At 40.6% G+C, this 17,178-nt stretch overlaps 1 protein-coding gene across 5 annotated transcripts in view; it reads right to left on the bottom strand.

Moving 5' to 3' along the window:
- TGFBR2 (transforming growth factor beta receptor 2) overlaps nucleotides 1–17,178 on the bottom strand; it is a 57,227-nt gene that overhangs the window by 24,674 nt on the left and 15,375 nt on the right. For all 5 annotated transcript variants that reach the window (XM_032182650.1, XM_032182653.1, XM_032182649.1 and 2 more), the window contains 2 exons: nucleotides 5,139–5,310; nucleotides 3,317–3,507 (listed from right to left, as the gene is read on the bottom strand). In XM_032182650.1, the coding sequence (XP_032038541.1) occupies nucleotides 3,317–3,507; nucleotides 5,139–5,302 (355 nt within the window). In that variant the 5' untranslated portion in view covers nucleotides 5,303–5,310. The remainder of the gene's footprint in view (nucleotides 1–3,316; nucleotides 3,508–5,138; nucleotides 5,311–17,178) is intronic.

The raw sequence follows: 17,178 nt of genomic DNA, 5'->3' as shown, positions 1-17,178 counted from the left end.
AAGCTTTGAGTCTAGTAGGGAAAGGAAGAGGAGAGAAAGAAAGGAAAAGACAGGGGCAACATGTTAGAGACAAGCGAGAGATACCAAATTAAGGAAATTCTAAAACATTAGCAATATCTTCTACCATCCAGGTGCAGGACAAGGCAGCAGCAACACCAGGTGTGGTGTCCCAGGTAACAACCATACACAGCTAGCAATCACCGCACTTGACACACTACTTATCTATAGGCTGTAATTCGGTCAGGCAAATGACTCAGCCACAACTGAATAGTCAAATACTTACATCTCTTACACCCTCAATTAAGAAACTTACGGAAACTATTATCAGTGTTAAGATTGTTGTCAGCACACCTTCTGACACCTCTGACACCCTTCCCCAGTTAGCTTCATTATTCTCACGAATTCTTGTTTACCCACCCGTCATCTCTACCCCTGAAGTTTTGCTATATCTAAGCAACTGTACAGCATAGCAAAACAGGTGAAGGTGAAAAATGATCACTGTGCACATTACCAGAATGAAATAACTTTAAACTGAGCAGAGCTGGGCTACAGATCTGCTGTGCCTTTCCAAAACTCTGCATTTTGGATGGGTTTGAAATCAATGCCTGGGATAACAATAGCATATGTAATGACAACAGTATACACGATCCTATGATTTAAAGGATTTATGTTTCTGTCTGCAGGCTCCAGTGCTGGGGTCAACCTTTTATATACAGATGTCTGCACAATAGGAAGAAGTTGCACTGCAATACAGGTGGGTCATATACTGCATAGCATGCAGGCATCCCACTTCCTTGGCTGCAGTGAGAGTGCCTGGTCTTCTCTGCCCATGGAGATCAGATCAGTCACGAGGCTGGAAAGAGCACAAGTCCCATTCCTCTGGGTAGCCTTGACTTCAGCCAAATTACTTAGGACTGTTAATAAAGAAAAACTTTGTTAAGGATTTGTCATGCTGACACTGGCTGATGCGTAGAGGCTGGGAGATGGTGTGGTGAAGGGAACGCTGAGGAGCAAGGCTGGCCAAACACCAAGGGAGGCCTGGAACTGTGCAAACAGCTAGAGACAGACCAGCAAAAGATGCCAATGTAAAATTTTTGTGCAGAATATCCACCACACACAACTAGACATCAAGGAGGAAAAAGCTGTTGTAGTTCAGTCCTGCACTCATCTTTTCCATGACAGCATGACAAGGGCCCTGTCTGCCACCTAGCCAAGTACTCCATGGCCAGTCAGGGCCTTCCCCCCCCGTCCCCTTTTTGGCTAATCTTTTCCAGTGTTTTTGCTTCCTGGTTTTGCCTTCCGGTAATACTGACATTAGACATTTGAATAAATAATAATTTAAACAGACTGGCATTGAGTTTTGCTGTGAGAAATGTTTTTCCACCACAGGGGTGTAAGTTGTTTGCTAGTCACCCACAATTTTGTTTGGCAAAAAAGAAAAGGATTAAAAAATAAACATGGGGTAGTCATATTTGCAGTGGCTACCTGTCTCCTGGATATTATTTCTCCAAGAACTACAGAATATTGTTTGGACTGATTCTGCGCATGTTTTTCACCAACCACTTGTGGCCTGAAATATCAGGGTTCAGCATCAGGGCCAGAAGCCCCCTGACACAGCAGAACTACAGGCATGTTTGGGCACATGTCTGACTGTGCCTGGTTTATTTTTCAGATCGGCAACTTAAACAAAAAGTCCATACAAGAAAGAGGCATTTGATTTGGATCTAACCACTTCAAACATTTCCAAAGCCACACTTCAGTGAGTCACAATACCGCCCACTACCCTGAAGCTTTAGATGTTTGTGTCTAAAAACAGAGTCAGTAGGTTTACCCTTCACATTCAAGACTGATACAAGCCAACAGTGCCATAAGCCAGTTCTTCTATAAGCAATAACAGATCAGCTGTGAATCACTGGAATGTAGTGACTAACCTCTGGTGGAAATTAGAAATCTCTGCCTTACCCACAATTTTCTTCTTTACCTCAGAAACACTGTGAAAAAAATAAATCTGTTTTTTCTTCATTCAGAAAGAAGAAGAGCTAGAACACCGATCTTTTACAGCAATATCTTGAAAGGAAAGGCTGTGACTATCAGGTGAAATATTAAAATCTTTTTTTTTGTTGTCTCCATTTCTTCTGATAAACAAGCACAGTCACTGCTTGAATTGGCTTCCTTAGTGTATTTTTTGTCCACTCTCTAAAACTATAAGATGTGCAAAAACACTGCAAAAATCCTTACTACCCTGATGTACAAGAAATATAGAGACAAAAAAAGGCAAGTACAATGTACAGAATAGACCTGGATGACAGTCATTCCAAAGGCAAAATTATTACAGGCTATTATCTAGTTGTCTGGAGGAGCCGTGGACCAGCTGGCTGTGATGTTCTGCTCAAAGTTAAACACAGACAGGAAACCGCATGTCTGATACTGTAAAAATCGTTTGTCTTCCTGCCATGGCTAACCAGGCAAGCAACCCAAAGGGGCTGTTTTCATTTAAAAGAAACACTAATCCACAACAATAAAAAAGGGAACGACAAGGCCTCAATTCTCCCCCCTCCCAACTGGAGTTGATGCTTGTGTTTGTGAATGAACTGGAAAAGTTACAAACTGAAGTTTTGTGTCACTGTATTTTTTATCTGTAATTATTCACTTTCTACATGTCAATGCAGGGCACAGCTTTCATGAGTCACCTAGAGTGCTTACAGCACATGACCTAGAAGGAAAAGCTCCATTCCAGAGAATGAAAGGAGTTAGGCTAAAAAGGCCATGTTTTCATTTACACGACAGCTCCTTTTGGGCTGCTCTGGAAGTGTGAGGGGGTCCAGAATTGATAGGAATGAAGGCACTGGGTGTTGAATTTATGGAACGATTCCCATAAACACACACAGAAGACACGCATTTGTCAAAGTGATTGTATTCAGCTTGTATAGCTCCAGGAGAAACAGTTATAGCATGACTAATTTTTAACAAATTAGCCAAAATCCACAAGGGTGTGGCTAGCTTTGTATAAAAACTCCAGACAGCTGACACACAGTCAGATCTTTTCACTGCAAATGCATCCTTTTTTATAAAATTAAGGCAATCTGATAGAATTAGGTCCTGGGTTTACCACCTATGATCAAACCAGTATCAGTATTTGCCCCCAACTTCTTCAAAGCACACAGCCAAGAAATCTTTGGCTCCTCTTTTCAGAAGAGACAAAAAGTCTCTAGCAACTGTAGGTTTTCCTCCACAAACTGCAAGTCCATTGGTATTAGAGATTTAATATTACGTGTAAGGTATAGCCCAGGAATGCAGGGTAAATTATTAAACCTACCTGTAGAAAAAATAAGAACATCATTGCACTCTTCGTCTGTACAGGAACACATGAACATCAATCCTCCATTGTCCTTCTTTTCTTTCATCAAACACTGCTCTGAACTGGAGTCATCCAACATGTGACCATAGAGAGGTTTCTGGGGATCATGGCATATTGTTTCTAATGTCACATTTTCATCATTTCGTCTCCTAAGAATGAAAAAGAGAAAATTGAAATCAAAGCAAGAATATTTAAGAAAGGGAGCAGACAGGCCTGTGCCTGTCCCAGATTTGCCTCTTTTAAGAACTCAAAGGTGATTTAAAGAATATCATATGTTTTTCTCTGTCTTTCCTGAATGGGATAAATTTGGCTGCATCTGGGCTGCTCCACACTGGGGCATTTGTACAATGGCACAGCTATTCCTGTATCGTATTACCACTAAGCCCAAATGAGTGCCTTTGAAAATCTCACCTGAAATTATTCAAGCTAATGCTCAATGAACTGCTGTGAACTTCAGAACATACTTTTGGTTTTTGTGGTCACTGTGAAGGCAGTAAAAATCTGTGGGAAATTATGATAAAAACTGAATTATTTCCTCAAAATCTAAGGAATTTCTAGTGGGTCAGACTTTTTTGGTTTGTTCTTGAGGCCTTCAATCGGCACAATTTCTGCACCGAAGGAGTTACTCACAGAGTGTTTTTTGTAAAAACAAAGCAAAACTGGTGCAAGCCAGAGTGACCTCACTTTCAGGGAAATATTTACAGCTGATAATCTGGCCCAGATTCCTGTGTTTTGTCTTGGTCCATAGATTTTATTTCATGGACAGAAGACTTAGAGGTGAATAGTACTTCAAGTGTAATTACCAACTCATGTGTCCTTTGGATAAATTGGCATGTAAAAGTCAAAGTGTATCTTCAGTTGCACTACAGTCACTCTGTATGGCAATAACAGACAATGAATACTTGAGGAGCACAGGACAAGTACGGAACAGCATATTGGACCGATCCTAAATTTCAAGTGTCCACATCCAATTATGCTGATCATCTCTTCAAGTCAATGGACATAACGACTACCTCAATAAATTAATTAATCATGCTTTTCTCTAAGTGGTTCTAATCATGCTTCTAAATCAGCAGCAGTGTTGCAAATACTCAGTTCTGTTTCTTTTGTCCACTTACAAACTCATTAAGAGTGTTTCTGTTTTACTTTCTTGCTATTTAAGGAAGTTTTTAGAGCATAATACAAGTTTAATCAACAAATTCTACAAAAAATATTACATTAAATATTTTCACATGCTCCAGATCTATTTGAACTTAGACATACACTGTATAAAAAGTGAAACACTTACACCAAAGACAGTATATACACAGAGGAATATTTTCCAATTAAGAGAAAGCATTTCTACCTATAAGTAGTAAATAAAGCTGCTATGATACACGTATATAGTCTAGTTCAGTACGAAATCTGAGAGAGCATTGTTTTTCTTCAGCTAATGCCACCACAATCTTCTCTGTCTTAGACCTGATTCTACACTGAGTGTTGTGGATAGATGCAGCTCAATGGTTTGAGCAAAACCATGCCTCTTTTCCAATAACAGCACATGCTGGAACAGAACCACTTCCAAATAAATAAATAAATCCCCAGAACATTTCATATCAGCATTGTTGTTAACCTCAAGCAACTCTCAGCATGCCGAGCACAGATACAAGTTGGAAGCAAGAGAGCTGAGCCTGGTGAAATAGCAGGGAGATTCTGAATATCAGAGCAATTGAGGAAAGTACTAAGTGATGATGAATGAAGCTGTGCACCCTTCCCCACTTGTATGAAGAAAAAAACTTACCATACAGCGGCACAGACTTCATTATTCCTCTCACAGATAGAAGTGATGTTGCAGTTGCTCTTGCACTGATATTGGTTTGAGCAGGTTGTTACTTTAATGTCACAAAATTTGCATAGTTTGGGCAATTGCAGTCCATTTTCCTTATTTCTGTCTATAGGTGACATAGTTTCAGCTGAAGGGAGAAAAAAAAAAGGGAAGGACACTTAATAATGATAGATTATCAGATTATGTTATTGCTCATTATGAAGATAAGGTTTTCATCAGCAGTAAACATTCCCTCATACCTTAAATCAGAAAAATCTCTGATCTTGTGCAACTACCAATTTTCTTTGCAACAGCACAAGCACCATACTGTCAAGACCAGGTTAATCAAAGTGAATTTGAAATGTGAAGTCAAAGTCTATTGACGTCAGAGGGTGCAAAAGTTTCTTTGCAATTTGCAGAATCAAGTTTATTCTGAGCCCAGTTTGTCCTGACAGAACTACTCTGCAGCCATCCACTTGCATTATTCACAGGCAGCATATCTGTCCCTTATGTGCAATATATTGTATCACAGCCTGTTTGCTAAAGTAACTGTGGAAACCACAGTGGGTATGCACCCTAGGTGGGTGACATCATTATGACATGGATCTTGATGGATTTTGCAAGTCTGTCTTCACTAACCTGAGATATCACCTGGCTGTCACCCCTAATCTGATTACTGTTCACAAAGAAGAAACACAGAACTGGAACTGACTGTCATCCTAAATTAGATGGTCTGCCAGAGGTTACCGGTAAAACTCAAGCTGGAAATGCAACAGCGCATCCATGCAGCTAGTGTAATCTACTGCTGGAGCCTTTCTGGGCTAACTCCAGGGGACTTAACTCAAGATAACTTGCTATGACAGCCTCTGTTGTAGAATTGCACAGTGACCCAGCAGCTACATTTCTGTACCCGAGCACTGAAGAGTTACTTGTTTACTGGTCATGAAAGAGTCTTAGCACTCTCCATCTGCTTCAGTGTAGTAGCAGTAAAGGAAGAGATGTTATTTATCCCAGTATTATGAATTTCAGGAAACCTATTTTTAGTTCAAAAGCTATTTTGAAAAGCCAGCGTGACTACAAAGAACAGAAAATGCCAACATAAACTTTTTTTCTGAAGCTAAAATGAATATGCAACTATATCTGAAGTGGAGTAGACTATCTACAACAGTTTCAGTCTGACTCACTTTGTTATATATTTGGAAAAATAGGTTGAACCACTTTAAGGAGATCCTAGGCTTCATTTAACACAGCCCTTCTCTTATAGCCACCTGTGTGCTAAAACCATGTTCGTATTGCTGTCTGTGGCCAAATGTTGCTAGTCAACCAATAATAGGCAACCAGGGATTTGTAATTTCTCCCTCTCTCCTCCATTAACTGAGAAATCAATTTTTTTCTTCTAGAACTTCACTATTTATTACCATTAGAATGTTTTATAACAGGAATTAAATATACTTGCTTTTTCCAGAAGGAAATAAAAAGGCATTTTGCTAACATTTCCAATGCATTTCTGAGCCATTGTGAAGGACTGAGAGCAAAATCTTCCCTCCTTACCCAAACCACATACTTCTCATGACTAGCATGCTCTTATACTGACCTAAGGTCCCTCATCTCACTTCCCTTTGCAATCAGTAGTAAAATGCCCAATGATTTTAATGATATAGAAGAAGCTCCTACACAGAGGTAAGGGTTATGACAAGCTCTCTGGGAGCACTTACTGGGATGGAGAATGCTGGCAGTATGTCACAGGCTGGCTGAATTTTAAGCCTGAGGTAAACATTTCTTGTCCTTCGTTATTTGTGTTGCAACAACTCCCCAAAGCCATGCAGAAGAACAAAGCCTCATTGAAGTAGGTGTGGCAGGGATTCTAAAGGTCTTGGATACAGTGCTCTATAAAATATGTATTAATCATTTTGGTAAACTGTTCCTCTCTTTGGGATGATACCTCTGATTTACCAGATGTTGAAGAGAAACTAATATCTGTATTAACTTTTCTAGGTTACAGTAATGATCAAAGCACCCTGCCAACGTGGGACTGTCCCTCTACCCAGTAAAAAGCCAATCTATGTTCCTAAAGCCTTGGATGAGCAATACAGAGAAATATTAAGGAGGCACTGCTTTTACAGATGAGCCACAGAGATTAAATGACTCAGCCAAGTTCACACAGGAAACCTGTAGCAGGGAGCTGGGCCTGTGGCTCCTGTGTTGACACCACACAACTGAGCAGCACAAGGAAAAGACATCTGCTCAAACTGCAAAGACTCAGCTGCATCTACAGTGCTTTCAGCCCGAGTTCACAAGGCTTTGTGTTTCACAGGGCAGCTGTATTATGAAGGATTCCTGGGCTGCAGACATGACCCAGTCCTCTCAATGCTAGAGCCAAAGGCCACATGACACCAAGTCCTTAGATAAACTGGTTCAAGCACATTGTGTTTGATGAGGGACGGGGTCATTTCTGTGCTGTCCCCACCCACGCCAGGTTCTGCCAAGTCTCACCCACCGGAACAAACAGATGGAAATATGTTTGGACCTCTTCCAAGGAGAGGTCTCCAAACCAAGAAATTTGATTAAAAAAATAGTATTAAAATAAAAGTGCTAGCTGAAAAGCAGTAATCACCTGCAAAGTCACGAACACAAAGTTTCTAAGTGAGAGCAGTAGGTTTTGATTCAGTTACCAGCAAAAGGCTCAGTAGTTAGTGACAGATAATTTCTGAACGTGCTAAATTAATGGCAAAAGGTAATAGGGTTTTAGGACTTCCAGAACTGACTGGACTTGAATTTTCTCCCAGGAATACTTGTAATAGTGTCTGACAATGCAGGGCCTCTGTTTTCATTCCCCTGGCAGTTCAAGGTATTGGATAAGTTGTCCAGGTGCACAAACTTTCTTTCACACTTCAGCATCTGATTTGAAGTGAGACTGCAATTTATGCTCCCTAACACTGTCACATTGCCAGCAGGTGTTGGTGTGTTGTTCATTACTACAGTTCAGCCTTGCTCACTCTGACAGCCCATCTAGTTCCAAACTAAGTGGGCTAAAACCAAGTTTGACTTTCCCCTATCAGACTGATGCTGAAATCAACCTCTGCAAACATCCTGTGCTGATATCTGGAGCCATATGTGAACCTCGGCATCAATCTCTTCTGATTACAGTCTGCAACCAGGCTTTGAGGACCTAGAAATCTAAGAAAGACTCACAGCTTCCAAGTCACATAAATTCAGACCTGTGTCCAATCAATGGTCTACTGCCTGGAGAATGACAGGTTGGTATGGCTCTTCCCCAGAAAAGTGTATTCACTCATTCCCTGATGGGCCCATGAGCAAAGAGTGGTTCATGAACAGCAAGACTGCTCCTCTTCTGGTAGTCAACTGAATGTTAATTTAGAAGTTAATTTAAATCTCTAAAACTGCTTGACTACCCTGTTGCCCACTTCATACCACACAAGCCAACTCCTCAAGGTTTTATCCCGTTCAGACATTATATGAACACTGTGGACAGAAGAAACCTTTCATTTTCCTTTTAAAAACAGACAAACCTCTGTGGATATAATGGGATAGTCAACAGACAAAACACACAGATTTGCACATCTGAAGGACGACATCCTAAAATGTGTGCTTGCTTCTTAAAACGTGAGTTTTGTCATCTACTCTCTAATGTTAGTTTTCTTATTTTGACTTCTGCAGGAAGCCTAATTCTAGCTTTCCTTGCTTCTCTGACCATGAAGAGGACTCAAAAAAGACAGTGTTTCTTGTCTATGAATCTTCCAGCTGACCATAGGTCAGTCATTGTGGTTAAAATGCACAGCATGTGCAAGCCAACACCTGGGCTGGACATTATGGAAGAGACACTAGAGCAGCCACATAGGAAAGATCAACTCCATGGCTTCTGATGGAGCCATTGGTTTTTTGTTTTACTCTGTGGTTCACCTCTTTTTTATGACTTCTCAAGACCTTATAAACTGTATGACCACACTGAAAGTCTATTGACTGTCTTGAAGTTGTTTGCTCTGTATCTGTTTTTTTTTTCTTTTCTTTTCCTTTTTTTTTTTTTTTTAAGATGTATAACTCTGATTGAGACCTCAGTCTACAGTTTACATTCTTATTTTTCTTTTAATATTGTTACAGGCCTCTCAAAAGCCAATAACATTTAAATAAAGTCCAAAACAACATGCTGTTTTTTGGGGAATATCTACACTGGAAAATTTTATTTAGTTCTTAGTTTGCATTTCAGAAATAGACAATTTCTCTCATTCCTATCTTGTAAAATACAATTATCGCATTTCTCTTCTCTCTTCCAATGCCTTTGGCACATGTATACAAATAAGATAGCACTGCTGAGCAGATAGATCTCATTCCTTTAAAAAAATTGCTGAGGAAGATGTTGGGATAAAAACTCAGCTGCTATGAAATAATTCCACCTGATGGGAGAGGTTTGGATTTAAGATTTTACTTCACTATGTTATGGAAATGCGTGAGGAGGAGGATGCCTTTATCAGGAAGACAAAAAGGAACTTGTCCTTGTTCCCACAAAGAGCACAGCTCCATGGCCTCATGTCTCAATGGCTAAATAGCACAGTAGCCACTTTGAAGAAAAACCAATATGTATTACCTTCTCATCTAACGCAGAGACACTACTTTTTGCTAGAAACAGTACTACATTCAACATTTTTTATGTTTTGCCAACCCCCCTCCAGCACATGATCTGTAACTTTAGCAGAACATCAGTACTGATGGAAACACCACCAGCGTCATGAAAATGAAGCGGTGCTGCAAGAACATTCTTTGTCTTCCAAAAATGCCTTCTAAGTATTGATGATTCAACTGCAGGAGGGAGGGGTGGGTCAAGGGAAAGGAGAGATCTGAGCTTTGTTTTTAAGACTCGGAAATATCCTGATATCTATTCTTACTTGTACTTGTTATATACAGTGCAGTAATACAAGGAAGAAAAGACGGGATCATAATCAACCCTAAATATTCAAAAACCATGAGTCAGGAAATCACAAGATTAGCCAGAGAGATTGTAGAAATAAAAGAAGTTTAAAAAAAAAAAAAAAAAAAAAATAACAACTGCTGGGTTCTCCTTTATTTACCAATGCTGTCTGGAATCTCAGAGTGCATTTCAGTAATGTTTTGAAACTTTGACCACAAGCAGAAGGATTGGAAACTTACCAACTTACAAAATCAAAAGTTAAGAAAATAAAAACACTGGAATCCAGGAGCTTGATATTGAAGAAAATTATTGGCTATCATGCAATTCATGATAAAAATCACAGGACTTGGCAATGCCGCAGATCACCTAGGAACTCCCATAGCAACACCTTCAGGGGTAACACTGTGAAGCATGTATTTTCAGATTTTCAATTACAGCTGACACTTCTGAACTTAATGCCATCACGAGTTGAACTGGAGTACCACTCTCTGACACATACTCCCACGCTCACTATGTGAGTATGAACGCACATTGTTCCTGGTGTCTCGGACAATGCTGTGGGCTGCAGTCCTTTATCTCAACTATGATTTAACCCAGTGGGACTGGCATGGGCACAGGACTTTTGTGACTGTTTCTATTAAGATTAATAGCAATGATGATAAGCATGCTAAGACAGCTTCCTTAAAGCCAAATATCAGCTATCTTTTACATACAATTAAAATATGTCAGAGGAAAGCAGGCTCCAGAAATGTTTAGCTCACCATATCTAACTCTCCCTGTTGCAAGACTCCTGAAAACCATGTTCCTAGAGAGTTATTTGAAAGTTCTTTTTTTTTGCCTTGACCCACATCACGTAGAGTCACAAATCACTGATGTCACTATAGTATGGCCCTAGCAACTCACTCCCTTCTTTCCTCCAGAAGGTATTTCACCTCTTGGCTTTCCTTTTAATCTTCAGTCTTCTGGCCTAACACAGCAGCTGCTTTAGTTGATGTCTAAAGACATGGTTTTGTGTAGTAAATGCACTTCTGTTTGCAGAGTGGTTGGGACCATGGTTTTGCTTTCCTGTCTGATCAAACCTAACTGGGGCTCTGCAAAGAACGAAGACTAAAATAACTTCCTTTTGTGAACACGTTTTTTTTTGTGAAGTACTTAGAAGAGATGCATGTCATGGCTTTTCCCTATCATATTAAAGGGGACTTGCCTGTCATATGAAAAAAAAAAAAAAAAAAAAAAAGCAAGTTATGCCAATCAAATGGCAACAATGGAATTGTTAATGCAAAGAGATACACATTCATCCCACAGTCCTGTAACCCACCCTATCACAAGGCAGCCACTATGAGATGTGGGAAAGACTGGCCAGGTAGGGCCCATAACCTTCCAACTTTTTGTTTATGTGGGCTACAGCCTGCTCTTCAACCATGCCTGAGAATCTGCTAGGAAAGACGACATCGTGAACCATCGTGATGAGCTAGACCTAGCCAGAAATAACGTGGCCACCCCTGGTTCAATGAAGAAAGGCCAAAACAGAACTGGTTCACTGTGAGAAGGCCACTGGGTGGACTGCACTGAAATGTGGAAACCACTATTTCTAACCCACAAGCTGGGAAGGCATCTGCAGAGGAAGAAGACAAAAGGAGAAGGAGCAGGAGTTAGAAAACTTCATTTAACTCACCTCTGCGGTGGCAGTACCTGGCTTTTAGCAGCATGTGGAACTGGCAAAACTTTGCTTTAGGGGTTGCTGCAGGCACTGACACAGAAACACAATCAAATCTGGCAGGAGTGAGGGAAGAGGGGGGCACAACAGGAGAAAATAAGGGAGGGAGCAGAATATTAAGCTGGAGACCTTCAGAATAAAAATCATTCTTGTATTTAAAACATGAAAATAATGCTATTTTTATCCCTTACTTCCAAAATGAGCTAACACTGGCAGTTTTAATCATGGGCTTGGCTCTTCTCACTTGCACAGGGCATGGCAGTGAGCTGCCTGCCTCAAACATGCATGCCTAAGAACTGAGCTAGCTGTCTTCAGTGAAATTACTGCTGACTGACATTAGTGCAGGTGCGAGGAGACTCAAGCTCAGCACTTACAATGAAATGTGAACATGTTCTGAAAATAGGCAATAAAAATAACATTGTTGTGATGCTTCAGATAATGAGTTTTCACCTGCAGATTTTTAACTTGCTGCTGTCTTCCACATTTGCTGGCCACTGTTTAGCACTCCATGGTAGCCCGCAGAAGGCAGAACAAATGAACACTGTCTCCAGGCAAAAAGGCTGAAAAAGGATCTAAATGATGGCTTCCCATAGGGCACTCAAAGGGATGTTTCATCTTCTCTTGACTTTAACCCACAGCCTCCCTAACACAGCCAGTAAACAGCACACAGCATTGGAGAACTGTATGTGATATAACATTAAGATCAATTTATTCAGCTATGACTACAGGGTCTATTTTTTTTTTTTCCTGCATAATGCATTAAATTTGGAATTTACTGGAAGCTGTTGGTGGTGGTTAACTCCTTCTGTGACTTCAGATATACAGTGAGTATCTAGTACAGCAATGCTCATCTGAATCATGAGATTAGGGAAAACAGCCTTCTTGCTTTGTTGTAATAAGCATGATTCATAGCTCAGGACTGACATTAGCATAGCTAAATCTGACCTGTCCATTAGGAAGCGTATCTTGCAACTTCACCTCCTTTGGCACTCTATTTGCACAGTAAAAACTGCCATTACTTCATATGAAACAGGGCTGAAAGAGCATAAACACTTCAGATTCATACAAATATTTTTCCAACTTAGATTTTCTGAAAATAGACAGCAGTCATTCAAGTATTAAATAGTTCGTTCTGTGATACAGAAGGAAGAAAAGATTTTTCATGACCGAAGAGCTTGTGGGGCAAATCCCTAAATATTTAAAACAATTAAGAACACTTCTGGCTCAGAAAAACAAAAATGCACCTCTGCTCTCAACTACAGGTCCTCGCCAGAACAAAAGCATACCACTGAATCTTCTAAGTAGGTTGAAAGCAGTTTCTGAACCTGTCCTACCTCTCTCTTCAGCTAGCTAGGAAGCCTGTTTATAGAAACATGCTTCTCCCCACTCCTGCCCCCTCAATAGTCACACCGCCACCACCAACCTACTTGAAAATATAATCGGGTTTTTCATTCTTCATAATGGCTTTGGGGAAGGTGAATCACTTGTCTTGAAAAAGGCATATATTCCCTCCAAAAGCTTAGTTTCTATTCCTTCCCTTTCTCTCTTTTACTACAAGGAGACATGAGAAATGGCCACTTTAAAGTCATTCAACTCTATTTTCAAGGGCCTATTTATTAAACTTCCAGTTTCTCTCTTGGAAAGTCAAGCATTTAGGATATTTTCCACTGTTATTGCCAAGCTACTTCTATTAGCCATTACATATTTTATAGAAACAGATCCTGGCCCTTCAGTTTATTTGTAAGCCTGCTGAATGTGCTCAGTGCCACATACAAACCAAAAAATCCATTAGATGACCAAAAAAAAAAACAACAAAAAAAGATCATATTTAATATTCCTAAGGTATCAACATTGCTTACCTAAAGTCATCACCTCATTACTAGTGGTACTAAATGTCCAGCTTGTGACAGCTGCTTAGTGAAGAGACAAATCTTCACTGTCTTCTTTTTAGAAGCATCTTCACTGAACAGGCTACAGGTGAGAGGAAGGCGGAGAAGTTTTGGAGGGTATGTCATGGGGCATCTTCTGCTCAGCTTTTGGCTGGCAGAACATACTAGGATCTTTGGTTGGGGTGTAGAGGAACTTATGAGTGTTGAGACTAAGAAGCTCCCTGACATACTGTATTGCCAAACCCTGTCTTCCTTCCCATGGCAAATTGAAGTTGTGGCACTTGTGATGACAGCACATGGCACAGTCCTTCTTCTCCCTCATGCAGACAGCTGCTTTGTCTGCTCACCGCTGCAGTACTAGAGCAGGCAGCCCTCAGCTCCCACAGAACAATGCAGAACCAAAGCTGCACAGACATCAAAAATAGTAACGTTTGCTCAGTCAGACGCTCCCGACTGACACTCCTACAGGGTTTTACTCATATTTAGTGTGTGGCTTTGTCACGCTTAACTTTCCAAATAGCTTCAAGTAACAAAGTGCAGCCTGGTACTCATCATGATGTGTCCTCACATCACTGCATCAGTTTAACCGATCAAGTTAATAGGGCGGAGGTTTTACAGTTTTCTCTGTTGATCTACAAATCATTTTAAAGCATGGTTGATTTACGTCAGTTCAGGTTACAATAGAAACAAATATAGCCAGTGTCACAACTGAGAATTATCACACATAAAGTTGCTGTGGTTTATTTACTCAGTTACTCGTAAATCAACCATAAAATTCAAAAGGTGTGAAACCTGTACGTAGAAAAAGCTTTCGTAGTGTTACCTAACTACCTGCAGCATTTTTGGCAGGAACGTGGAAGGTTAGATAGGTGGCAGAAAATCATCTCCTTCAAACACAAAATGGTAATGGCTTAAAGACTGACCTCTACACTGGCAGCGTGCAGCAACTCACGTTGCAAAAAGCCAAATCTTTCCTAAAGGACCTCCTAACACCACAGTTGACTCCTGCTGAATTTAAACTCTTACTACATATAGGGTCTTGCTAAATGTATGCCCGATGGGCTCTAGTGTGTTCGAAAGAGCAGATTAAGACAACTAAAATGCACAGGAAATTGTGTAAAAAAAATATTTTTACAACAGCTGCTGTACCTTATGAAGGGTCAGCACAGACCAGCAGATGTTTATTAACACTGCTCATTCACTCAAGAGACTGGCAAGCTCTTGCAAACCCTCTCTGCTCTGAGAGAAGGATGTCCAGGAAAGGTCATGACATATTTTATTTTTGGGGGGGGGGGGAGAGTTTTATTTTTATTTATTTTAAAGTAGAGAAAATTAAGCATAAACATTAGGACTGTGACAAATTACACAAAACAGGAAATTCAAAGTTATGTCTCACTCCCCCAGGCTTCCTTTGATACTACTAGGTTGCTTGGAATCAGAAAAAGCATCACTCCTGTGCTTACCATTTCTTACATTTATTTTTCATTTTGTTTTTAATAATATCCCCTTAATATTACTAACATGCTTTCTGGACAGTTTTTGGAAGGCATTAGGCCATCCCCATCTTTCCTGCATATGCTGCATTTAACGATCAGAAGCACAGTCATTGCAGTTTGAGCCACACAATCCACAGCAGTTTCTGAGGGTCAGGGCCCTTCTGAAAGGCTTTTGCCACATGCAGCTTTCCAGAGCCCTCATGGATCACTCCTTCAGGAATCCCATTTCAAACTCACACACCATTTCTGACATCTTATTTTTAGTGCCATTTCTTTTTTTATGCGAGGAAATGCATATTTTGAGAACAACAATTGCCTGCCTCTTGGAGATGTCCTCAGACCATTTTAAGAAAAGTGACTAATTTGTTTCTTAAGCATTGTGAACACAAAAGATCTTCTCTTTTCCTTTTCTCTCTGGTGAACCTGTACTGAAAATATCTGCACAAGCACTCTCAGTTTGCAAAAAAACAGTAGTTCTGTTTACCTCCTCTGGTGAAGTGAAGCAGATTTGCTCCCACCCCTCATTGAACATTCTCCTTCCTCACACAGGACCCAGGCTGGGAGGCTGATTTGCATTAATACTCACCTTACCAAGCCTCCCTCCCCCTCCAAAAGGCCAGTCTGAAACCAGAGCAGTTCTTCAGTCTAGACAGCTCTCCGATCACACAAACACAACAAAGAACATGGGAACCCATGGCTAGGACAATGGGAAACTGTGAATTTCAACAGGGCACCCAGGCTGATCAGCTCCAATTGCACAGCCTCATGGGCAGGAATGTATCCAAGGACTCCGCATCCCAGGCTGGGGTCAGGCTGTCAAAATGCCTGGGCCAAGAAGGACATCAGGCTGGCTCCAGCCCAAGTGCAGACAGCTTTCAAATGCCACCCACCCTGAGACGGGATGTCACAGCCCTTCCAGGTGGGGAAGCTTTTCTCTTCTGCCAGGCACTGTCACTGCTAGGGCAGGTGGGACTTGCCTAGGACTTGACTGCATTGGCTATGGTGGGTGCTTATTTCAGGAAGAACTCTAGGGACTGATGCTTATCCCCAGAAATATTTGCAGACACCTCAGGATAGGCACCAAACACTATGGGGGATCCATAGTTCACATCCACTACAATCATAGTTCAAATCTACTGTGAAAGCAGGCAGGAGGTTATTTTGACTTAGAAGGGGTTGGTATAGAAAAGCACTTATGGTGTCTCAAGTCAGTTAACAAGACTTACGTGAGACATTTGAAAAGACAGGTATTGCTCTGCAACTGGTTCATCAGCAGCATACAGACCTATCAAATGTCTTTTCCTCCTAGGATGCTGAAGGATTCAGAGCAGTCTTATTTTGAGATTACACTGTTTTTCAAGAGAAAGAGCTTTATAAATGGGGAGACTAGCACTAATGAAACACAGATATCCTCTATCTGAAGTGAAATGTCTGATCTTGCTGCAGATCTGTAATGTGAACACAAAACCAAAATTCAGCCAAATCACCACAACTCTGTTTTGTTTCAGGGGAAAGTCTGATGAACATTTACCTGAAACTATCACTAGTCTGGGAGAACTGTCCGTAAACACAGACAAAGTTTTGCCTGACTTTGAGCTTTTGTTCTGAAACTTTTGCTGAGCTTTAATTCCCATCTTGTGATTTCAAAGAGCCTGATTCTGAGTGCACTTCCTTTTCTGTAAGCTGAAGATCCTGCACACCAAGGAATAAGTAGCCTAGTCAAATGAAGCCAAACCTAAATAATGGATTTATTTTCAAAAAGAAAAATCAAAAACAGTCTCAAGCTACAATGTTGTAATTGGAACAGGCTGCATCTCTGCAAATTCTGGTTAAAGAGTCACATTCACAAGTAGGAAATGCTTCGCAGTTATGAAGCACATGGGGCACAAGTGGCATAAGTAAGCCATTAAAAACAGTTTAGATACATTGGCATAGTTTGGAGTACATAAATTACAGTCCTGCTGTCCAGTGTTGTATTTCTACTATGGCA

The sequence above is a fragment of the Aythya fuligula genome, chromosome 2 (genome assembly GCF_009819795.1).
Source record: "Aythya fuligula isolate bAytFul2 chromosome 2, bAytFul2.pri, whole genome shotgun sequence".
NCBI classification, from domain to species: Eukaryota; Metazoa; Chordata; class Aves; order Anseriformes; family Anatidae; genus Aythya; species Aythya fuligula.
This window is presented reverse-complemented; position numbering and strand designations above follow the sequence as displayed.